At 42.9% G+C, this 24,273-nt stretch overlaps 2 protein-coding genes and 1 non-coding gene across 6 annotated transcripts; all 3 read left to right on the top strand.

The window, feature by feature from the left end:
* Nucleotides 1-722: 722 nt before the first annotated feature.
* Nucleotides 723-809, top strand: trnastop-uca. The gene has a single exon. It is a non-coding gene; the product is annotated as a tRNA-Sec (tRNA).
* Nucleotides 810-1,932: 1,123 nt separating this feature from the next.
* Nucleotides 1,933-13,116, top strand: pip4p1a (phosphatidylinositol-4,5-bisphosphate 4-phosphatase 1a). 2 transcript variants are annotated; one of them, XM_021588770.2, is made up of 8 exons: nt 1,933-2,182; nt 3,515-3,708; nt 4,087-4,193; nt 8,466-8,571; nt 10,050-10,102; nt 10,504-10,594; nt 10,810-10,923; nt 11,362-13,116. In XM_021588770.2, exons 1-8 carry the CDS (start codon nt 2,065-2,067, stop codon nt 11,404-11,406), a joined length of 828 nt encoding a protein of 275 aa, XP_021444445.1. In that variant the 5' UTR covers nt 1,933-2,064; the 3' UTR covers nt 11,407-13,116. The 2 variants fall into 2 exon arrangements, with proteins under 2 accessions (XP_021444445.1, XP_021444446.1); XM_021588771.2 differs by having other exon boundaries at nt 1,935-2,182; nt 10,810-13,116.
* A 7,629-nt stretch (nt 13,117-20,745) lies between these two features.
* LOC110508328 (ETS domain-containing transcription factor ERF-like) lies at nt 20,746-24,273 on the top strand. Of its 3 annotated transcripts, none has more exons than XM_021588766.2 (6): nt 20,746-20,926; nt 21,723-21,780; nt 22,177-22,405; nt 22,810-22,951; nt 23,152-23,248; nt 23,612-24,273. In XM_021588766.2, exons 2-6 carry the CDS (start codon nt 21,723-21,725, stop codon nt 23,941-23,943), a joined length of 858 nt encoding a protein of 285 aa, XP_021444441.1. In that variant the 5' UTR covers nt 20,746-20,926; the 3' UTR covers nt 23,944-24,273. The 3 variants fall into 3 exon arrangements, with proteins under 3 accessions (XP_021444441.1, XP_021444440.1, XP_021444443.1); XM_021588765.2 differs by having other exon boundaries at nt 20,748-20,926; nt 22,174-22,405; XM_021588768.2 differs by having other exon boundaries at nt 20,754-20,926; nt 22,174-22,405; nt 22,810-22,924.

Here is a 24,273-nt window from a genome sequence, read left to right as displayed (position 1 = left end):
CCTTTTTTATGCTTCTGCTACTCTCTGTTTATTATCTATGCATAGTCACTTAAACTCTACCTAAATGTACATATCTCAATTACCTCGACTAACCGGTGCCCCGCACCTTGATTCTGTACCGGTACCCCCTGTATATAGCCTCGCTATTGTTATTTTACTGCTGCTTTTTAATTATTTGTTACTTTTATTTTCTATTTTTTACTTATCGAACACTCATTTTTCTTAAAACTGCATTGTTGGTTAAGGGCTTGTAAATCATCATTTCACTGTAAGGTCCACCACACCTGTTGTATTCAGCGCATGTGACAAATAACATTGGATTTGATTCACTATTATTCTACAATGTAGAAAATAGTCAAAATGAAGAAAAACCCTTGAATGAGTAGACGTGTCCAAACTTTTGACTAGTACTGTATATTAACTTTTTCCCCATCCTCAGGTGAAAATCCAACTGCCAGACACCAAAGCAACAGATATAGTCCTGGATAGATGTGAAGGAGAAAGTCCTTGTTCTGCAAACACCATACTTCCAAGTTGCTTGCCTGTCATCCTTCTGCAAAGAGTTCCAGGATATCAGTCCACAGCCAGAAAACTCTTTGCTACGATTTGCTGACCTCCTCTCATGCTCCTTTTTTCTTCATAAGGAGAGAAGTGTTTTATCTCTATCTACAACATCTGTCATCTCAGCCATGACTGAAAATCCCCTCTTTTCCTCTCCCTTTGTCCAGATGAGCATCGGTGGTCCGAGGTGCAGGCTTCAAACCTGTAGCTGCTTATCGGCAGAGTGGTTCAATTCCACCTTTCGGGCGTAAATTCTAAGCGCTCAAATGTATAGACTTTGATCCCCTTATAATATTCATAGGAATTCGCTAATAGATGTTCTAGGCTAAAACAACAAAATCATTTGTAATAGTGCTCATGGAAATAAATAGCTACACTTGTTGAAACTACACATCTGCTCTTGTTGTTTCGTTTGAAAGTTTTGGGCTCCTGAGTGGCGCAGCGGTCTAAGGCACTGTATCTCAGTGCTAGAGGTATCACTACAGACCCTGGTTTGATTCCAGGCGTTATCACAACTGACCGTTATTGGGCGGCGCACAATTGGCCCAGCGTGGTCCGGGTTAGGGTTTGGCGGGGTTAGCCGTCATTGTAAATAACAATTAGTTCTTTACCGACTTGCCTGGTTAAATAAAAATACAAAATGTTCTGTCTGACTCTGTTTGACACAAACTGTCTCTCTCTTTTCCCCTCCCAACTCATTAAATCCTTACTTCTCTCTCGACAGTAAACTGGGCCTACAACTTCCGCACCCAGTACAAAGTCAGGCGGGAAAAGCCCAGTTCTACAGTGAAAGACAGGGGCCGGAGGTCAATCTACCTATGAACCGCTTCATGGATCAAAGCAACCTGCAATGAATGACATTGCAAGTTAGGGTGAAATTCCCAATATTATACAAACTGCACTACCACATTTTTTCTGCATTTCCAACAAAGGACTTTGCGCCTGTGCTTGGCCTAAATATGCAGGCTTTTGTTACCAATGCATGTAACAGGCTTGAGTTGAGAGGAGTAGGTAGGAATGTGCACAGGTGAGTGCAGAGCTTCCATCTTCTGTTATGAAGCAGAAAAGATGGGTATTGTCATTACTGCCACTATGGATTAGAGTTCCATGGTTTTCATTATAAAGTCTTGACTCTGTTCATGGAATATATTTGGTCTGTTACATTGAATATTGTTTGCATTTCAAGAAATACAATTATTCAACCTGTGTTACACGAGTGTATTTGTGGTTTGTTCTCATTGTGCTACATTTAGCAACACCCTCTTTGCTATAGCTTACCATTATTGTTTGTTATTATTCAATATTGTTTTATTATAAGGTAGTTGTGGCCGTGGGCTGTGTTGATCAATTATTATGAGGGAGTAAGTACATGGTCCGACAGAGTCGCAGTAGCGAACTCGTGATCATGTGACGCATACGTTACTTTCCCGGCACAATCCCAGACGCAACGGCTCCATATCATCGCTTTACACAGTCCTATTACCCCCACGCCTTGCTTTCGGTATGGCGGACGGAGAGAGGTCCCCGCTACTGGCAGATCTCGGAGATGGTGGTCTTGGGGGTGGTAACGGCGGAGTGTCACCTGGATCGGCTCCTTATGGTTTACCAAATAAGCCACAAAGTGAGTATACATGCCATGGATGTTCTCCAACCTAGCCAAGGCAGTCGACTGGTTAGCTAGCTGACAACTCATCGGTTCCTATGATTTCCAGATAGCCAGAGCCCAAGTTGCTGTCTAGCTAGGAACATGAACAGCGCGTATTTGGTAAAACATAGTAACGACGATGTTGTGTCTGCACTGATTTATCTGGGGAATATATTGTGGTTGCTAGCCAGCTAGCGGTTGACGCAACCATGCCGGTTAGTTAACTTAGTTGGCTGGCAATATTTCTCTATAACCTTAAAGCGTTTTATGCATTTATCGTTTAGGCATCATAGTTAAACGGATGTAACTAACAAAACACTTATGTTGAGTTGTGTGCATTGAGCTAGCTAGCTAGTTGTCTGCTGCAAGATTTCTAACTAGCTAGCCTCGCTATAATCCATTTCTCAATACAGAATATGCAAATTACCATATCCTGATGATCCACGTGTTATGTTATAGTGGCCTGCAGAAATAAAACATGTCAGTAATATTTGTATCACCATTTGAAGATATACCGCCAGTATGTTCACGCTAACTAGCTAGTGTGCTAATCTCGTTTGAGGCGTGTACCGAAGCATCTGATTTGATTGGCACCGCTTTGGGCCATTCAATAAGCTTATAATTACTGCAAGATAAGACGTCGACCAATTACTGTTGTCTGGGGAGGGGCTACTGTATCTACGGAAATAGCAGAACAGTGGCATGAGTTGCAGTAACACAGGTGTTTGTTCACATCATAATACCTTAAATTCTTTGTTTTTGAAATATTACAATGGTAATTGCATATTTCCGCGATAATAGTACTACACACACACACAGATAAGCCCCTGCAGTCCTTTTATAAAGCTCCTTTTTTGTTGGAACTCAAGACTCAAATCTCAATCTTGTTAATCCTCATTTAAAAGGAAAAAAACGGAATAGTACTTTCCGTGTAACCCTTTCATGGTTCAGTGCACTACTTACTCTATCTGTATTCTGTCAGTCAATCTGCAAATCTGTGGTTCTAAAACACCAGATATATGCAATAAAAACAATGTTATCAAAAACAAAAGGGCTGATAAAAAAAAGCATTTAAAAATAACTATATGTACAAATGTATAGGGAGCTCTGTGCTTAGGGTGCCATGGCAACTAGCAACGAAATCAGGGCTTTATTGAAGAATGTTTTACTTGCGATGACTAATATGTGGTTGTCTTTCCTACCTTAGTTGCATGCACTGATTGTAAATCACTCTGAATAAGAGTGTCTGCTAAATGACCAAAACGTTCATGTTCACCCCCCCCCCCCCCCCAACCCCCTCTGTTTCAGGCTTTCCTCCCTTCCCCAGCCCCACCCAGCCCTCAGTGCTTATGGGGGAGGACCCTCCTCCGTACTCTCCTCTCACCTCCCCAGAGAGTGGCAGCGTGCCAGGCATCAGCTGTAGAGTGTGTCAGAGCCTCATCAGCGTGGAGGGGAAGATCCACCAGCATGTGGTCAAGTGTGGGGTCTGCAACGAGGCTACGGTGGGTAACACATATCTGTAGTGTCATCACATCTATAGACATAGTCATACAAGTTGTATACAGTGGGCAGGCTGGGTGGGTGACCTACCACATAAACCTGCATGTCAGGGTTAATTCCATTTCAATTCAGGAAGTAATCTGACATTGGAATTTCCCTCATTGCTTCTCTGAACTTGAATGTGGAATTTCAGTTTACTTCCTGAATTGACCCTAGGTTTAAGATAAAAGGTTAGGACAAGTTATAATTCCATGTGGAAGCTTTTTGAAAATAAACAGATTCATGGGACCAGCGCCGTTGCCAACGGATTTATTTGAAATGGAATTGAACTTGTTAACCATTCCGTGTCCCTCTCCTTTTGTCTCTGTCTCCCTCTGTAGCCCATCAAGAATGCGCCTGCAGGGAAGAAGTATGTCCGCTGCCCCTGTAACTGTCTGCTCATCTGCAAAGTCACCTCCCAGAGGATCGCCTGTCCCCGGCCCTACTGGTAAGAGGGAGGGAAGAGGGTTAAGTGAGAAGGAGTGTGTGGAAGAGAGACTGGATGCATCCCAATTGGCACCATATTTACTATTTAGTGCACTACTTTTGGCTAGATGGGCCCTGGTTATAGTGGACTATATAGGGAATTAAGTAATACACTATAGGGAAATAGGCTGTCATTTGGGATGTAGCCACATAATCAAAGAGGGAGGAAGACAGACAACAACGGTTATATGAGAAATGATTCCGTCCCTTCAAAAAACAACATTACCTGGCAGCAGCAGATGCAACTTCAGTCAAGGCAACAGTGTCTCAGGGCGCATATATATATATATATATATATATATATATATATATATATATATATATATATATATATATATATATATATATATTACACATACACATACACACACACACAGTTGAAGTTGGAAGTTTACATACACCTTAACCAAATACATTTAAACTCAGTTTATCACAATTCCTGACATTTAATCCAGGTAAAAATTCCCTGTTTTAGGTCAGTTAGGATCACCACTTTATTTTAAAAATGTGAAATTTCAGAATAAGAAAGCGGGGATTTATTTCAGCTTTTATTTCTTTCATCACATTCCCAGTGGGTCAGAAGTTTACATACACTCAATTAGTATTTGGTAGTATTGCCTTTTAAATGGTTTAACTTGGGTCAAACATTTTAGGTGGCCTTCCACAAGCTTCCCACCATAAGTTGGGTGAATTTTGGCCCATTCCTTCTGACAGAGCTGGTGTAACTGAGTCAGGTTTGTAGGCCTCCTTGCTCGCACATGCTTTTTCACTTATGCCCACACATTTTCTATGGGATTGAGGTCAGGGCTTTGTGATGGCCACTCCAATACCTTGACTTTGTTGTCCTTAAGCCATTTTGCCACAACTTTGGAAGTATGCTTGGGGTCATAGTCCATTTGGAAGACCCATTTGCGACCAAGCTTTAGCTTCCTGACTGATGTCTTGAGATGTTGCTTCAATATATCCACAATTTTCCGTCCTTATGATGCTATTTTGTGAAGTGCACCAGTCCCTCCTGCAGCAAAGCAACCCCACAACATGATGCTGCCACCCCCGTGCTTCACGGTTGGGATGGTGTTCTTCGGCTTGCAAGCCTCCCCCTTTTTCCTCCAAACATAATGATGATAATTATGGCCAAACAGTTCTATTTTTTTCACCAGACCAGAGGATATTTCTCCAAGAAGTACAATCTTTGTCCCCATGTGCAGTTGCAAACCATCCTGTCTTTTTTATGGCGGTTTTGGAGCAGTGGCTTCTTCCTTCCTGAGCAGTCTTTCAGGTTATGTCGATATAAGACTGGTTTTACTGTGGATATAGATACTTTTGTACCTGTTTCCTCCAGCATCTTCACAAGGTCATTTGCTGTTGTTCTGGGACTGATTTGCACTTTTAACACCAAAGGACGTTCATCTCTAGGAGACAGAATGCCTCTCCTTCCTGAGCGGTATGACGGCTGCATGGTCCCATGGTGTTTATACTTGCGTACGATTGTTTGTACAGATGAACGTGGTACCTTCAAGCGTTTGGAAATTGCTCTCACGGATGAACTAGACTTGTGGAGGTCTACAATTGATTTATATTTTTTTCTGAGGTCTTGGCTGATTTCTTTATATTTTCCCATGATGTCAAGCAAAGCACTGAGTTTGAAGGTAGGCCTTGAAAAACATCCACAGGTACAGTGCCTTGCGAAAGTATTCGGCCCCCTTGAACTTTGCGGCCTTTTGCCACATTTCAGGCTTCAAACATAAAGATATAAAACTATTTTTTTGTGAAGAATCAACAACAAGTGGGACACAATCATGAAGTGGAACGACATTTTTTGGATATTTCAAACTTTTTTAACAAATCAAAAACTGAAAAATTGGGCGTGCAAAATTATTCAGCCCCCTTAAGTTAATACTTTGTAGCGCCACCTTTTGCTGCGATTACAGCTGTAAGTCGCTTGGGGTATGTCTATCAGTTTTGCACATCAAGAGACTGACATTTTTTTTCCCATTCCTCCTTGCAAAACAGCTCGAGCTCAGTGAGGTTGGATGGAGAGCATTTGTGAACAGCAGTTTTCAGTTCTTTCCACAGATTCTCGATTGGATTCAGGTCTGGACTTTGACTTGGCCATTCTAACACCTGGATATGTTTATTTTTGAACCATTCCATTGTAGATTTTGCTTTATGTTTTGGATCATTGTCTTGTTAGAAGACATCTCCATCCCAGTCTCAGGTCTTTTGCAGACTCCATCAGGTTTTCTTCCAGAATGGTCCTGTATTTGGCTCCATCCATCTTCCCATCAATTTTAACCATCTTCCCTGTCCCTGCTGAAGAAAAGCAGGCCCAAACCATGATGCTGCCACCACCATGTTTGACAGTGGGGATGGTGTGTTCAGGGTGATGAGTTGTTGCTTTTACGCCAAACATAACGTTTTGCATTGTTGCCAAAAAGTTCAATTTTGGTTTCATCTGACCAGAGCACCTTCTTCCACATGTTTGGTGTGTCTCCCAGGTGGCTTGTGGCAAACTTTAAACAACACTTTTTATGGATATCTTTAAGAAATGGCTTTCTTCTTGCCACTCTTCCATAAAGGCCAGATTTGTGCAATATACGACTGATTGTTGTCCTATGGACAGAGTCTCCCACCACAGCTGTAGATCTCTGCAGTTCATCCAGAGTGATCATGGGCCTCTTGGCTGCATCTCTGATCAGTCTTCTCCTTGTATGAGCTGAAAGTTTAGAGGGACGGCCAGGTCTTGGTAGATTTGCAGTGGTCTGATATTCCTTCCATTTCAATATTATCGCTTGCACAGTGCTCCTTGGGATGTTTAAAGCTTGGGAAATCTTTTTGTATCCAAATCCGGCTTTAAACTTCTTCACAACAGTATCTCGGACCTGCTTGGTGTGTTCCTTGTTCTTCATGATGTTCTCTGCGCTTTTAACGGACCTCTGAGACTATCACAGTGCAGGTGCATTTATACGGAGACTTGATTACACACAGGTGGATTGTATTTATCATCATTAGTCATTTAGGTCAACATTGGATCATTCAGAGATCCTCACTGAACTTCTGGAGAGAGTTTGCTGCACTGAAAGTAAAGGGGCTGAATAATTTTGCATGCCCAATTTTTCAGTTTTTGATTTGTTAAAAAAGTTTGAAATATCCAATAAATGTCGTTCCACTTCATGATTGTGTCCCACTTGTTGTTGATTCTTCACAAAAAAATACAGTTTTATATCTTTATGTTTGAAGCCTGAAATGTGGCAAAAAGTCGCAAAGTTCAAGGGGGCCGAATACTTTCGCAAGGCAATGTACACCTCCAATTGACTCAAATGATGTCAATTAGCCTATCAGAAGCTTTAAAGCCATTACATAATTTTCTGGAATTTTCCCAGCTGTTTAAAGGCACAGTCAACTTAGTGGGTGTAAGCTTCTGACCCATTGTGATACAGTGAAATCTGTCTGTAAACAATTGTGGGAAAAATGACTTGTGTCATGCACAAAATAGATGTCCTAACCGACTTGCCAAAACAATAGTTTAACATTACATTTGTGTATGTAAACTTCGACTTCAACTGTACAAGTAATGATTACTGTGAACTAGGACTATGTAGGACATGAATTACAACAGGTCCCCCAATGTGTATTCCTGTGTAACTAAGTTGTCAAGATATATCACTTTCAAACTACAGAAATAATGCCTGTATGATGCATTTTTTTAATGCTGCGATTTGCATCATATGAGGCTCGTACCAGCTGTCTTTTTCTATTTTGAAAGTTATATATCTTGTAAACTGGATTGTTGACATGCAAAACATTTTGGGACTATATCAATAATGGACTTAGTTTCTTGGTGGAGTTTTCCTTTAAGGGCTGCATTAGGCTAACCCAGATAGCCTAATGCAGATAAGTTAGGTGACTTGTATGGAACTTACGCTCTGTAGCATTTAAACCTAGCTAAGAATACTGACTTGTAGACTGAACAGTGAGTTGTGGTTGCTGTTTTGCCATCCTGGCACTGATTCTGCTGATAGCAGCTATTTCGAATAAGGGTCTACTTGTGCTGTGAGGTTGTTTTCCCTTCTAAACATGAATGCACTAACTGTGACTCTGGAAAAGAGCGTCTGCTAAAATGACTTAAATGTAAACATTGTAGTTGACAGGTATGGTTACGCTCTGTTGCATTTAAATCTAGGAATACTGGCTTGTAGACTGATCAGTGAGCTATGTGGTCGTCTTCCCCCAGTAAGAGGATAATAAACCTGGGTCCGGTCCACCCTGGTCCAGCCAGCCCTGACCCCCAGCCGGCCGGAGCTCGGGTCTCCTGTGGACACTGCAGCAATACTTTCTTGGTACGACCCTTCCCTCACCTCTCTCACAGCCATCATATACAGTAGGATGCATCCCAAATATAACCGTATTCCCGCCAAAAGGGCACCAGGGCCCAAATGTTTGATTGTGTCTATAGGTAAATGAGGTGTGTGTGTGTGGTTAAGATTTGGAAACATTGTCCAGTTTAAGGCTTATTGGGTGATTAGGTAATCAAATAAGTGTAAATTCTTTCCAGATTCCAGTTAAAATAAGGTTTGCAAATATAACCCTATTAAATCAACAAAACAAAAATACAAGTTCTCCAAGAATCAATCATTTAGTGCTATGCACACGAACACGAGTGCAACATAATCTGATTAGTATTATTTATTCTTACATGAACAACAAATACACTGGCCAGTTTATTCGCCTCTATGACAGCTGACAGCCTGAATTCTTCGGGCATGGATTCTACAAGTCGGAAACATTCCCCAGGGATGTTGGTCCAAGCTGCCGCGATGGCATCGCGCAGTTGCTGCAGATTGGACAGCGGTACACCACCGCCACCAGCCTGTACCTTTGACACCAGGCAGGATGGGGCCATGGACTGCTGCTTACACCAAATCCTGACTCTGCCATCAGCATGACGCAACAGGAACCGGGATTTGCTGGACCATTCAATGTTTTTCCACTCCTCAATTGTCCAGTGTTGGGGACCGCGTGCCCACTGGAGCCACTTCTTGTTTTTAGCTGATAGGAGTGGAACCCGGTGTGGTTGTCTGCTGCAGTAGCCCATCCGTGACAAGGATCAACGAGTTGTGCGTTCCACGATGCTGTTCTGCACACCAGTGTTGTACTGCATCGTTATGTCTGTTTATGGCCCGCCTGTTGGCTTACGCGATTCTTGCCGTTCTCCTTCGACCTCCTCAACAAGCTGCTTTCGACCACAGGACTGCCACTGACTGGATGTTTGTTTGTCGCACCATTCTCGGGAACCCATAGACACTGTTGTGAGTGAAAAGCCCAGGAGGGCGGCAGTTTCTGAGATACTGGATTCGGCGTGCCTGGCACCGACGATCATATCACGCTCAAAGTTTTGCCCATTCCAACATTCAATTGAATGTCTGTCTGTCTGCTTTATATGGCAAGCCACAGCCATGTGACTCACTGTCTGGGAGCGATCCATTTCCGTGAATGGGGTGGTGTACCTAAAACTGGCCAGTGTGTCTGTACAATTAATTAAAACAAACTATTACCACATTTAAAACCACACAAGTTAATGTTACATGGTTAGATTGTGTCTTTGAATATGCAGGTAGTGTGTATGTATTCTCTTCACTGACTGTTTCCTCTCACCCTGACCGCATCCAAAATGGTACCCTACTCCTTATTTAGTGCACTACTTTTGAGTAGAACCCATATGGCTCTGGTCAAAAGTAGTGCGCTATTTAGGCAATAAGGTGCCATTTGGGATGTATACTCTATCATATTGACATAAGTGTCTTGTAATGTGTTTCAGTGGACAGAGTTTACTGACAGGACACTCGCCAGGTGCCCACACTGCAAGAAAGTGTGAGTTTCTATCTGTCCACACAGTACCCAGTCAATAGAGGAGTCCATTTAAAAGGGATTATACAATATGCTAAAAATAATGTTCTCCAGTGGTGGCTGGTGGCAACGTTATATCGGAGGGCATGCTCATAGTTGTGGCTGGATGATTGTACCATTAGCCTGTAGCATTAGGCATCAGGATAAGCTCCTTACTAACTTGTGTGCAACCTCTCAAGTCTGAGCTGTTACTCTTACACAACCTTTTATTAGTAGGACTTGCTTCAGCAACTAACAATTTAAACCTATGAAGTTCTTTTGGACAGCCGAAGCAAGTGGGACAATTTCTCCAGGAAAATTACCCTTTCTATTTAATGTTTACAGTCCATTTTTCCCTCTCTTTTGCAACACCCTTCGACATGCAGCTCCTCTATTGGTCAGAGGTACCCTCGAAGGCGGAGCTTGTGGTGTTTTCTACTATGCTTGCTTTTCAGCATCTCCACTGCTGGGCTGGTGGTGAGTACACCCTCGATACTGTCCACTCTACATTACTTGACAAACCCATATCATAGATGTATCAAACATTGCCATGTCCACTGCCTAAAACCCTTGTTAAGTGTTCTCTCTCACTCTGTTCTGTGTCTGTAGGACCCATCTCACCACTAAACACATTGCAAAAAATAAAAATGTTACATGCTCTCCTTTTTCTTTCTCTCTCTCTCTCTCTGTAGGCTGGTACGTGGGTGAAGGCCCAGGAATATGGGGGTATCTATGCCTCCTGGGCCGTGCTGATCCTGCTGGTACTCCTTACCCTGGGCCGGGCTCTGTACTGGGCCTGCATGCGTGTTAGTGAGCCCCTACAGAACTTCACATAGACACACACACACACACACACACGTGTAGGTTGAAGTTGCCCCTAGATGCTGATCTTGGGTCAGTTTCGCATTTCCCCTTTTAAATGGCTATGGTTAAGATTGTGGGATGGGAAGCTGATCTCCTAGATGTGTACCTAGGGGAAACTTCACCCCAAAGCCACACAAACAGGGGAGAGGAGATCCGCAGGAGCAAGGGGGGGGGGGGCTTTTAAAATAATATTTATTTAAACTGGAAATTAAAAAACAAAGTTTTCCTCCTCCTTCCCTTTAGTCTGTTCAATGTGTTTCCAAACTGGATGATGAAGAACATTTACTCACTCCCGAAGGAGCAGTAGGGTGACTGCATTACTAGTTCAATTAGTTTTAACATGTTCAACTACTGTCTCTTCCCTGTTTTTAATCACTCAGGCCCTGGCATGGCTCAGTGGAAGAAAGTCTTCAATTATGACATGACCCTCGAAAAGACTGCTACTTCGCAACACTGATTTCATGTTCTGTTTTTGGGCATTTTACATGATTTATTTGTTTTGGTAAACCCTTGAAGCATTTTAGAAAGGCAAATTAAGCTAAAATGAGGCCAGTGCAAAGTGAACGCCACCCAAGTTACCCTCCCTTGCCCGTCATGGTGCATAATCTGGGACTGTCAGTCTTTGATCCTTAGCTTGGAAGCCTTAAAAGCAGTTTTAATTTTTTATTTAACCTTTAATTTAACTAGGCAAGTCAGTTAAGAACAAATTATTATTTACACATGACGGCCTACCCCGGCCAAACTCGGATGACGCTGTGCCAATTGTGCGCCACCCTATGTGATACAGCCTGGATTCGAACCAAGGACTGTAGTGGCGCCTCTTGCACTGAGATGCAGTGCCTTAGACGCTGCGCCACTTGGGAGCCCAGTTAGAGAGAGAGCTTGAGATGAGGCTGTTCAATCTTACTGGACACACACACAGAGCTAATAGCTTAGATGTAAGCTGTCAGTGTAACCCATAGATGTACACTGTACTATAGAGCCTCAAAATGATGAAAGCCCTCAGTGGTGCTGCCCATGTTAAACAGGCTTTGGGCCAAGTGTGCCCACTACCCAGCTATGGTCAAACTACAGTACATCTTTGCCTGGCTACCCATCTAACGTTTCTTCTCCACAATGAGTCGGGATTTGCTTTCCTCCCTGACCCTTTGAAAATGTGTCAACATTTTTGACTGTTCTGATTGGTCCCAGAAACCGATGAGTTGGGCCTGATATGAATCACGTCATTTTGACATCCGCACAAATGACTAGGATGGCAGGTTCAGACTGACATGTGGAGCGATCCATAGAGCAGCGGAATTAATCAAAATGAGTCCTTGATGACAGAAGCAGGCTGTGGTTGTTGTAGACCCTGTGCCTCGGCGAGGCTGTCCTTCAGGTTGGGATTACGTCCCAAATGGCACCCTATATAGAGCACTCCTTTTGTCCAGAGCCCGTATATGGCTCTGGGCAAAAGTAGTGCACTAAATGGGGAGTAGGGTACCATTTGGGATGCTGTCAGGGTGAAGAAACAGTCGGTGAAGAGAATACACTACCTGCATATTCAAACAGTCAAACTAACCCTATAACACTAACTTGTCTGTGGTTCTGATTATGGTAGTTTATATATATTTTTTTTATTACAGATGTTAGTTTGTTTTAATTAATTGTACATATGTTGTTCATGTGAGTAATTATTACTAAGCAGATATTCTGTTGAACTCGTGCATAACACTACATGACTGATTCTTGGAGAACTGTTTTGTTGATTTAATAGGGTTATTTTTGCAACCCTTTTTAATGGAATCTGGAAAGTTGTTACTGATTTGATGACCTACTAACCCATTAAACCTCTGGACTATGTGTCAATCTTAAATCGCACACACAAACTTAATTTACATAGACGAACAGTTAACCACAATGTCCACATTAATTGCATAATTTTACACACACACACAGCTCTTTGAGATGGTTACCCTGCTTGACAGAACTGTTACAGTAGCAGTGAGTTATTTTAAAATGTTATTTATTATAATGATCATGTTTTAATCATGATATTTATGTACAATATTGATCATGTTAATGATACCAATGATCAAGAACCTGGCTGATGCGCTCTTCAGTTTGTTTACACACAATAAAGACGTATGAAAATATCAGTGCTTTTTAGGCTGTTTTGTAATTGCTTTTAAGACAGTTTACAACAACACATCTCAATAACAGACCATACAATAATCAAAACCAAACATAAGACAAAACAACTACTTAGTGGTGAGTAGTCCAGATACTCGGACACTTTCACAGGTTGTTATACACTGCTCAAAAAAATAAAGGGAACACTAAAATAACACATCCTAGATCTGAATGAATGAAATATTCTTATTAAATACTTTTTTCTTTACATAGTTGAATGTGCTGACAACAGAATCACACAAATTATCAATGGAAATCAAATTTAACAACCCATGGCGGTCTGGCTTTGGAGTCACACTCAAAATTAAAGTGGAAAACTACACTACAGGCTGATCCAACTTTGATGTAATGTCCTTAAAACAAGTCAAAATGAGGCTCAGTAGTGTGTGTGGCCTCCACGTGCCTGTATGACCTCCCTACAACGCCTGGGCATGCTCCTGATGAGGTGGCGGATGGTCTCCTGAGGGATCTCCTCCCAGACCTATACTAAAGCATCCGCCAACTCCTGGACAGTCTGTGGTGCAACGTGGCGTTGGTGGATGGAGCGAGACATGATGTCCCAGATGTGCTCAATTGGATTCAGGTCTGGGGAACGAGCGGGCCAGTCCATAGCATCAATGCCTTCCTCTTGCAGGAACTGCTGACACACTCCAGCCACATGAGGTCTAGCATTGTCTTGCATTAGGAGGAACCCAGGGCCAACCGCACCAGCATATGGTCTCACAAGGGTTCTGAGGATCTCATCTCGGTACCTAATGGCAGTCAGGCTACCTCTGGCGAGCACATGGAAGGCTGTGCGGCCCCCCCAAAGAAATGCCACCCCACACCATGACTGACCCACCGCCAAACCGGCCATGCTGGAGGATGTTGCAGGCAGCAGAACGTTCTCCACGGCGTCTCCAGACTGTCATGTCTGTCACGTGCTCAGTGTGAACCTGCTTTCATCTGTGAAGAGCACAGGGCGCCAGTGGCGAATTTGCCAATCTTGGTGTTTTCTGGGAAATGCCAAACGTCCTGCACTGTGTTGGGCTGTAAGCACAACCCCCACCTGTGGACGTCGGGCCCTCATACCACCCTCATGGAGTCTGTTTCTGACCGTTTGAGCAGACACATGCGCATTTGTGGCCTGCTGGAGGTCATTTTGCAGGGCTCTGGCAGTGCTCCTCCTGCTCCTCCTTGCACAAAGGCGGAGGTAGTGGTCCTGCTGCTGGGTTGTTGCCCTCCTACGGCCTCCTCCACGTCTCCTGATGTACTGGCCCGTCTCCTGGTAGCACCTCCATGCTCTGGACACCACGCTGACACAGCAAACCTTGCCACAGCTCACATTGATGTGCCATCCTGAATGAGCTGCACTACCTGAGCCACTTGTGTGGGTTGTAGACTCCGTCTCATGCTACCACTAGAGTGAAAACACTGCCAGCATTCAAAAGCGACCAAAACATCAGCCAGGAAGCATAGGAACTGAGAAGTGGTCTGTGGTTATCACCTGCAGAACCACTCCTTTACTGGGGGTGTCTTGCTAATTGCCTATAATTTCCACCTGTTGTCTATGCCATTTGCACAACAGCATGTGAAATGTATTGTCAATCAGTGTTGCTTCCTAAGTGGACAGTTTGATTTCACAGAAGTGTGATCGACTTGGAGTTACATTGTGTTGTTTAAGTGTTCCCTTTATTTTTTTGAGCAGTGTAGTTAGTGTCATTTCACAAAATGAGTGCCTTTTGAAACCCGTTGATATTTTGAATTGAAATTTTGCACCAATATTTATTTTTAAAAGACTTATTTTAGACATGCTCGACCTTTGGCATCTTAGTATTTTTTTAAACTTCCAGCTTTGGGCTGGATGTGTCAGTTGTTCATTTAAGCAATAGGGCCTGGGGGGTGTGGTATATGGTGAATATACCACGGCTAAGGGCTGTTCTTAGGCACGACAACGTGATTACATAACGGTTACCAACGTAATTCAAGTAAAAAAAATAAATGTTCTGATATACCATGGCCGTCAGCCAATCAGAATTTAGGGCTTGAACCACCCAGTTATAAATATGCTAAATCTATGAGCAGAATTATTGTTTTACCTCAATTAGCCACAAAATCCCTAGCTTGAAAGCAACTTTTTTCTTTTTTGGCTCGTGAGTGCTGCTTTCAGGACTACTGGATAAAAAGTATAAACAAGTACCAGAGAATCCCTTTAAATTAAGTGCCCTTTACAATAGACAATATTGAGAATTCAATAAATCAGATTTTGTTTTACATGAAAAGGCTTGCTTGTTAAAGTGCAAAAATTCTGCATTTTGACATGTCCCTCCCCCTGTGTCACTTCTAGGAAGATTTTAACCCACTTAATCCCAAAATGTATCCAAGTTTCACCATCATCGTAAAGCCCTGGTTATTTTGTTGCTTTGACAAAGTAATTTCTGAAGATTGATTTATTTCATGTGATTAGTGATTCATTTATGTCTGTACCTCATTTTAACGTCAACCTTGTTACATGAACTGAACTATTTTTTAATATGGCGAAACTATTCCTTTTCAAAACAAACATTGAAAATCTAATAGTAAAATCAGGTGAGCTGGTTCTACTCTTTTTGGGCATTTTGTGGTGGAAAACTGAGCTGGTCGAGCATAACGTCAACCACAGGAGGTTGGTGGCACCTTCAATTGGGGAGAACGGGCTTGTGGTAATGACTGGAGTGGAATCAGTGGAATGGTATCAAACACATGGTTTCCAGGAGTTTCATTCCATTCCATTTGCTCCGCTCCGACCATTATTATGAGCTGTTGTCCCTTCAGCAGCCTCCACTGTCGTCAACCCTGTTACCCATAGATAGGCTAGAAATGTTCAATTAAAATGTTTTGTGAAGCTTGCATTACATTTCCACTCTGTTGCACACAACCTTGGTTCCAATCACGCTGTGACAAGGGGATGTATGGCTGATTTAAGAAGAAGTTGTCAACCCTGTCTGTTAACCCTGCTACTTTATTTGGCACTTACTATAGTTATTTTTTTATTCAACCTCGAGATGGGGAAAATTTTGTTTATGAACATGAGCTCCCGAGTGGCGCAGCGGTCTAAGGCACTGCATTTCCGTACACTACAGACCCTGGTTTGATTCCAGGCTGTATCACAACTGGCCGTGATTAGGAGTCCCATAGGGCGATGCACAATTGGCCCAGCTTCATCTCGGTTTGGCCGGGGTAGGCTGTCATTGTAAATAAGAATTTGTTTTTAACTGACTTGCTTACCGCCCAAATAGGTCCACAGACGATGCAATCTCAACCACACTGCACACTGCCCTAACCCATCTGGACAAGAGGAATACCTATGTGAGAATGCTGTTCATCGACTACAGCTCAGCATTTAACACCATAGTACCCTCCAAACTCGTCATCAAGCTCGAGACCCTGGGTCTCGACCCCGCCCTGTGCAACTAGGTACTGGACTTCCTGACGGGCCGCCCCCAGGTGGTGAGGGTAGGTAACAACATCTCCACCCCGCTGATCCTCAACACTGGGGCCCCACAAGGGTGCGTTCTGAGCCCTCTCCTGTACTCCCTGTTCACCCACGACAGCGTGGCCACGCACGCCTCCAACTCAATCATCAAGTTTGCGGACGACACAACAGTGGTAGGCTTGATTACCAACAACGACGAGTCGGCCTACAGGGAGGAGGTGAGGGCCCTCGGAGTGTGGTGTCAGGAAAATAACCTCACACTCAACGTCAACAAAACTAAGGAGATGATTGTGGACTTCAGGAAACAGCAGAGGGAACACCCCCCTATCCACATCGATGGAACAGCAGTGGAGAGGGTAGTAAGTTTTAAGTTCCTCGGCGTACACATCACAGACAAACTGAATTGGTCCACCCACACAGACAGCATCGTGAAGAAGGCGCAGCAGCGCCTCTTCACCCTCAGGAGGCTGAAGAAATTTGGCTTGTCACCAAAAGCACTCACAAACTTCTACAGATGCACAATCGAGAGCATCCTGTCGGGCTGTATCACCGCCTGGTACGGCAACTGCTCCGCCCACAACCGTAAGGCTCTCCAGAGGGTAGTGAGGTCTGCACAACGCATCACTGGGGGCAAACTACCTGCCCTCCAGGAAACCTACACCACCCGATGTCACAGGAAGGCCATAAAGATCATCAAGGACAACAACCACCCGAGCCACTGCCTGTTCACCCCGCTATCATCCAGAAGGCGAGGTCAGTACAGGTGCATCAAAGCTGGGACCGAGAGACTGAAAAACAGCTTCTATCTCAAGGCCATAAGACTGTTAAACAGCCACCACTAACATTGAGTGGCTGCTGCCAACACACTGACTCAACTCCAGCCACTTTAATAATGGGAATTGAAGGGAATTGATGTAAAATATATCACTAGCCACTTTAAACAATGCTACTTAATATAATGTTTACATACCCTACATTATTTATCTCATATGTATACGTATATACTGTACTCTATATCATCTACTGCATCTTTATGTAATACATGTATCACTAGCCACTTTAAACTATGCCACTTTGTTTACATACTCATCTCATATGTATATACTGCACTCGATACCATCTACTGCATCTTGCCTATGCCGCTCTGTACCATCACTCATTCATATATCTTTATGTACATATTCTTTATCCCTTTACACTTGTGTGTATAAGGTAGTAGTTTTGGAATTGTTAGCTAGATTACTCGTTGGTTATTACTGCATTGTCGGAACTAGAAGCACAAGCATTTCGCTACACTCGCATTAACATCTGCATACCATGTGTATGTGACAAATAAAATTGGATTTGTTTTGAAATAATAATAAAAACATATGAGTTTTATGACAATGTTAAAATTAGGTGATATTCAATATATATATATATTTTTTAACAGTTACACTTCTCAAACGGCACCAAATTGGAGGAACGATCCAGTTACATTCTATCCAAATTAAAAGTTTTGAGCAGTTCCATTATGCCTTGTGATGTACACCAGTGAACCAAAGGTGCACACATGTTTTATGATCTCACACACACAACACACACACACACACACACACACACCTAACCTAGCTCCTTTTGGGCTCTTCTTGAGTTTCATGCGGATATATTTTTTCCCCGACAAAGAGATGGAAGGATTAGGAACATTGAGAAACCTTTCAAAAACCACAAGCTCCCTGGAGAGAGAGTGGGAGAGGGAGGGTGAGAGAAGAGTCAGCAGGAAAAAAGACAGACAAGTGTTTTTTGGGGAGAAAAGGTGTGCATCCCAAATGGCAACCTATACCCTATGTAGTGCACTACTTTTGACCGGGGCCTGCACTATACATGGAATAAGGTGCCATTTGGGACACATTCAAGGAAAGAGGGAGGAAAAGACTATTGGTCCTGTAACCTTCTGGGTTTAAGTGGCTTTAGCTCAGAGGGCATTAGCAAAAAAAGAGTGGGGCGGTAATCTGGGTCCTGTTCAACACACACGTGTTTGTCACAAATGGCAACCCATTCCCTATATAGTGCACTACTTTTGACCAGGGCTCTGGTCAAAAGTAGTGCACTGCATAGGGAACAGTGTACCATTTGGGATAAAGCCACAAACTTACACTTTCCATTCTCACATACACACATGATGAGAACTGATGTTCCCACTAAACTCATTGCCATGACTGAATACTAGGCCCTGAAAAAACACTAAAACCTTCATCCCTCTTACTCCTAACAGGATTTGACCCTAAGACCTGCAGCATGACCCTCATCCCACACAATACCATCATCCTGTCTCCCATACAGGCTTCAGCATCCCAAATGGCATCCTATACCCTTTGTAGTGGGCCACTTTTTCCCAGGGCCCATAGAAAATAGGTAGCCATTTGGAACGCGACCACACTTTCCTCTCTCATACATACTATGGGATCATCAACCTGTATCATAAACAGTTCTCTCACCATATCCCTTCACTCACAAAACTATCTCTGTGTCAGTGAAAGGAAAAAAAGAGGAGAGTGGGAAAAAAGGAAGAGAAATTGGGTGAGGAAAGGATTTAAATGGACGGTTTGAAGGGAGAGAGAGGAGGAGAGGACGGAGGCATGAAAAGTCGCGGAAAGAGATTGAACAGAGGCTAAGCTAAGTAGCAGATTAAGCTTCTGGGTCGTCAGCTGTAAAACAAACAGTAGTCCTTTTAGAAGAAGGTAATCCTTATTTAGCCCCCCCCATCCCATTCATGCACATACATACAAAACACTATGATAAGTTTAGTCACAGTGGACATATTCAGCGTCTGAACTGGCCCCCTATTCCTTTATAGTGCACTACTTTTGACCAGGGCCGGTCTGGTCAAAAAAAGTGCACTATGTAGGGAATAGGGGGCCATTTGGAATGCATCCAGTACATACTATTGAAAGAGGAGAAGAAGCTCAGAGCAAGTTGTTGTAAAACCAAATTCCTGTATGCCAGTTGGGTTTTTAAATGAGCATTGAAATGTTGACGACTGACTGGTCCAATAGCATGCGGAGTCAGAGGGGGAAAAAAACAAGGAATTTTACACCAAACTGAAACATATTTTTGAGACCCCCAATGATGACTTCAATGCCTCTTGTATCTGTAACTCTGTGTGTGATCCATGTCCACCGTAGGCTGTGTCACCAGTGTAGCCCTTTTGGGCTGCCATGGGCTCTGTATGTGTGTGTGGGGTGCATGCATGTGTGTCTGGTTTCAGGCGATCCACCCGCATGTGACCCGGAGTCCCAAGACTGCTCAAAGCACAACATTCAACTCAATTAGCAGCATGCATAATTGATGTCTGTCTGGAAGAGTATTTGTATTTACACTGGAATTAAAAGCCTCCGGTGTCAGCTATCGTATCTGAGGGGACAGCGGGCGGGAAGGGTGCACTGATTCCACACCTTTTTCAAACCATTGCTATATCGAGAATAAAGTGCTCTTCAGCAACCATTGCTGCATTAGAAGTGTTATTGTAAATCTTATTTTTAACACTTGAAAAGGACAGAGGCCCGGACACAGTATGCGCCTAATCACCTTTGACGACGTTTCAATGAAACATTCATGTATACTGCGATTGAGATAGCCAGTATCATCAGAGCCCATCTCCCCCTAACTTTACTTATACTGTCTGCCTTGCTGTTCCTTGATCAAAGACACTATTCATAGGTGAAAACAGACTGCGTCCTAAAAGGAATCCTATTCCCTTTACAGTGTACTACTTTCGACCAGAGCCCATATGGATTGCTTGGACTCTTCTGTTGTTAGATACTGTAGGACCAACGGGACATTTAAACTCTGATGTAATATTATCATTATATTGTCTATTGTTGTATATTATGATTTGTTATATTGTTTATATTAATAGTGTGTTATATCGTAGCATTGTAATGATGTATTGATGATTGTTTTCTGCCCAGGGACTACAGATGAAAATGAGCAATTTAGCTAAATCTGGTGCAATTGTACATGGTCCCTGACAAACAAATACATAAATATGTACATTTTGACATCATTTTGAATGTCACCACACTGGCAATCATAGCGATCTCTTTAGTTTAACTCTAGATCATTGGATGGTAGGAAAGAAGAACAGTGGAAGGCGTGGAGAGCGAGGAAGGAGGAGGGTAGGAGAGAAAGGTAGATGGGATGGGGGTATAAGCTTGATTCTGACAGACTGCTGTCCCTCAATCTGTCCAGACTTCGCCAAGGGGACTAACAGACAAACTGCTCTTCTCTGCTCATCTGGAGAAGCATCAGCCTACATTTCTGCAACACTGGCCACAGAGGTAACTATAGCACCACTCTTATATCACATTTCCTCCTCTGCTTGTGTTTGTTTATTTTTTAACCACTCCAAAAAATAAGAAGTTAACTCAAGGGAATAATAAAGTTATTCGATTCTATTCTGTTCCTGAAATTGGAGGAATCGTATAGGTTGTTTAGTAAAAACATCCTCAGTTCAGCTGTGTGCTGTGATGGGCGATTCTGCTTTCATGCTACAATTGTTTGTTGGTTCTTATAACTGTACTGTATACCTATTTGCTAAGAAGTTGTAACGAAACTACAAATGACATGAAATTATCTGCTTTCCTTTCTAAATGTGAGCATTTTACAAACAAACTAATTACATTTTAAGATGTCCCATGATGTCCCATGATTAAATGCACGTTTCAGTCTAGGTTGGTGGAATGGTATTTTTGGAGGCCATCAACAATGATGATGCAATCATATTACTTCAGTGTGAAGAGGAATCAGCTGCTTAGGATGACATTGGATTTCTACTGTAACATCTTAACATAAATATTTGACATTTATAGAAAACATATCTTTACACATTTGAAGTTTTCTAATATTATTATTATTGACTGCATTTCTGCTGTGACTGTTACTGTCATTTGTCATCCACTTCATAAAGAAAGATGAAAGAAAGTTATATACCTTATTTCAATACCTTACTGTGGTAATGAAGATAATAAAACAACTTTACAGATGTTCTTGAATATATGACTTCATTGTGGTAGTGATGATGATAATGATGATTATGGCGACGAAGATAAAGATGACGATGATGATATTTTACAGATGCAGTGTAACTGTCACACCTCTATAGGATCCCTTCCCTCACCATATTGGAGCAGAAGTAAGGGTTCCACTTTATATTGTGTCCCTAAAACATTTGAGTAAGTAATTACATAATTTAGGCACTGGGCAGGTAGTGTGTGCGCACATTTTACAATGCATTTGCTATCATTGCAAATTGAGGTTTGCGTGGTCTACGTAGGTGTCTGTGTCTATGCATTTCTCTCTGCAAGCAAATCTCAATCGTATTTCCTTGATTTGCTCGCATACTCTCTCCTCTCGTCCTTCTCAAAACTAATTGGAGACGAAGGTCCGAAGGAAAGGACCTCTGACCTTCTACTACAATACGGTTGAGAAGTAGGTGAGGAGAGAGGATGCAAGGAATGGAAGAAAAACAAACTGATAAAGAGCCTGTGTGTTCAATCTAACGATTCCTCCTGTCTCTTCCTGTTAGCAGTGTTATTCCCTGATTGGGCATACAAGCCTGCATGGTCACCTGGCTCCAGACAGGTACAGCTGTGGCACTTCCTGTTGGAACTCCTTGGGCGGGGTGAGGGCGGGGCGATCGGATGGGGGGGAGAGTGGGGGGAGTTTGTCATCAGAGACCCTGAGAGGCTGGCGAGGCTGTGGGGAGAAAGGAAAGGCAAACCCCACATGAACTATGACAAGCTGAGCAGAGCACTGAGGTGAGGTGACATAACACACTCAAATGGTGATGATGATGATGTTTTACAGATGTAACTGTAATTCCACAAACACACAAGTCATGCACGCACGCACACACAGACTCTTACGCTAAGCTCACATACAGTAGCCTCGTTCAACCATCCTGATCTCGCGACCTTAGTGAAGTCAGGATGGTGGATCAGGCTACATATCACAGGAGGTTGGTGGCACCTTAATTGGGGACGAAGGGCTCGTGGTAATGGCTGGAGCGGCATCAGTGGAATGGTATTAAACACAAACACATGGTTTGATGCCGTTCCATTTGCTCAGTTCCAGACATTATTATGAGCCGTCCTCCCTTCAACAGCCTCCACTGCTACACATAGTGTCAATACTACTGTTGCTCCTTCTTTGTTACCAACAGGTACTACTACAATAAGAGGATTCTTCATAAGACCAAAGGGAAGAGATTCACCTACAAGTTTAACTTCAGTAAACTGATCCTGGTTAACTACCCAGGGTACCCACCTTGCCACCAGGTCATTATATCCCCCGTTTATCTCAAGGTGTGCGTCCCAAATAGCACCCGGTTCCCTATAAAAGAGCTATGGGCAAAAGTAGTGCACTATACAGGGAATAGGGTTCCATTTAGGACACAGATAATTACACATATCCTACCATACCAACCTCTTTGCATATAAGGATGTAATGTTATGAAAACACCTTCTCTTTTTGACCATCTCCATACCATCCTTGTCCCTCCCAGCTGGTACAGAGTGCCCCTCTTCCGTTCCCCCTCCCTGAGGGTGGGGTGACTGAGGCCCCACTGTGTGGAGGAGGGAGAGGGGCCATGATGGACAGAGGTAAGAACCCAAACCTCCCTCCCATAAAACCACATGACAACACACCCCACCATATTGATGATTGATCATATCATTCCGCTTCAATTGATTTGACGTTACTCAGTGCTCATTTTGGGCTCCAAGATTTTTTTTCAGGGGCTGTATCTTCTCAGATTAGGAGTGCTGTTTTGCCTTTCAGATTACAATGAATAAGATTATATGGACAAGAGGGAACTGATCCTAGATCAGCACTCCTACTCTGAGATGCTTAATACATATAGCCCCTTGTCCTCAAGATATTTGTGCCATCTTTTGATGTAAATCAATGTGTATGCGACTGACTAACTGTGTGTGGTGTCTGTCTGTGTTTCTTTTGATTGACAGCCCTCCAGTGTGTCACACACCCTCTCCTGCTTCCGTACTGCCTCCAGAAGCCCATCCCGTTCCCTCAGTCCCACTATCTTCAGGGACACTTACCTTTCCTTTCTGTGCCCCCTCCTCCTGGGAGCTCTAACCCGAGTGAACTCTCAGCAGTCCTTCCACCTTCCACCACTGCTGCTTTACACCTCCACCCCAACGGCTGGCCAACCAAGGTTGGCTCAGAGTGGGGTTTGAACAATGTGAACAGAACCACCACCCTTCGTGTGGGACTGGGAGCAAAAGAGAGTGGGATCAAAACAGGAGAGAGAAATGTGGGAAATGTTGATGGAGAGTAGAGTCAGAGGAGGAGAAATGCAGGAGAGAATTTCCTCTTTTGACATTATAATAGGTCTTTGTCTGTAGTTTTTTGCTGAAAAGGCTGTTATTGAAGTTACAATTTTATAATAGTATTGTTCCCATTGAGGTCGTTTTATAATATGTTTGTGTAACAAAGCACTTCATGTATAGAGCAGATAAATTGCAACTGTATGATATGTATGATGAATTGTATGAACAGTGAACTTTCTACAATCTTCAACAGAGATGTAGTTTATGTATTATCAAATATTTCACTTGTCAAATTGTTGTCCTGTGCTTTATGAATATAAAAAAATAAAACTATTTGG

The sequence above is a fragment of the Oncorhynchus mykiss genome, chromosome 28, assembly GCF_013265735.2.
Source record: "Oncorhynchus mykiss isolate Arlee chromosome 28, USDA_OmykA_1.1, whole genome shotgun sequence".
Classification (NCBI taxonomy): domain Eukaryota; kingdom Metazoa; phylum Chordata; class Actinopteri; order Salmoniformes; family Salmonidae; genus Oncorhynchus; species Oncorhynchus mykiss.
This window is presented reverse-complemented; position numbering and strand designations above follow the sequence as displayed.

Excerpts from the sequence above, each read along its gene's own strand:
- pip4p1a (XM_021588770.2), top strand. The coding sequence starts at position 2,065 with ATGGCGGACGGAGAGAGGTCCCCGCTACTGGCAGATCTCGGAGATGGT. Across the intron at positions 10,103-10,503 it reads TGCCCACACTGCAAGAAAGT|CTCCTCTATTGGTCAGAGGT; the intron begins GTGAGTTTCTAT and ends TTCGACATGCAG. Across the intron at positions 10,924-11,361 it reads TGTACTGGGCCTGCATGCGT|GCCCTGGCATGGCTCAGTGG; the intron begins GTTAGTGAGCCC and ends TTAATCACTCAG.
- LOC110508328 (XM_021588765.2), top strand. The coding sequence starts at position 21,723 with ATGCAGTGTAACTGTCACACCTCTATAGGATCCCTTCCCTCACCATAT. Across the intron at positions 21,781-22,173 it reads CTCACCATATTGGAGCAGAA|CAGTGTTATTCCCTGATTGG; the intron begins GTAAGGGTTCCA and ends TCTTCCTGTTAG. Across the intron at positions 22,952-23,151 it reads TATCCCCCGTTTATCTCAAG|CTGGTACAGAGTGCCCCTCT; the intron begins GTGTGCGTCCCA and ends TGTCCCTCCCAG.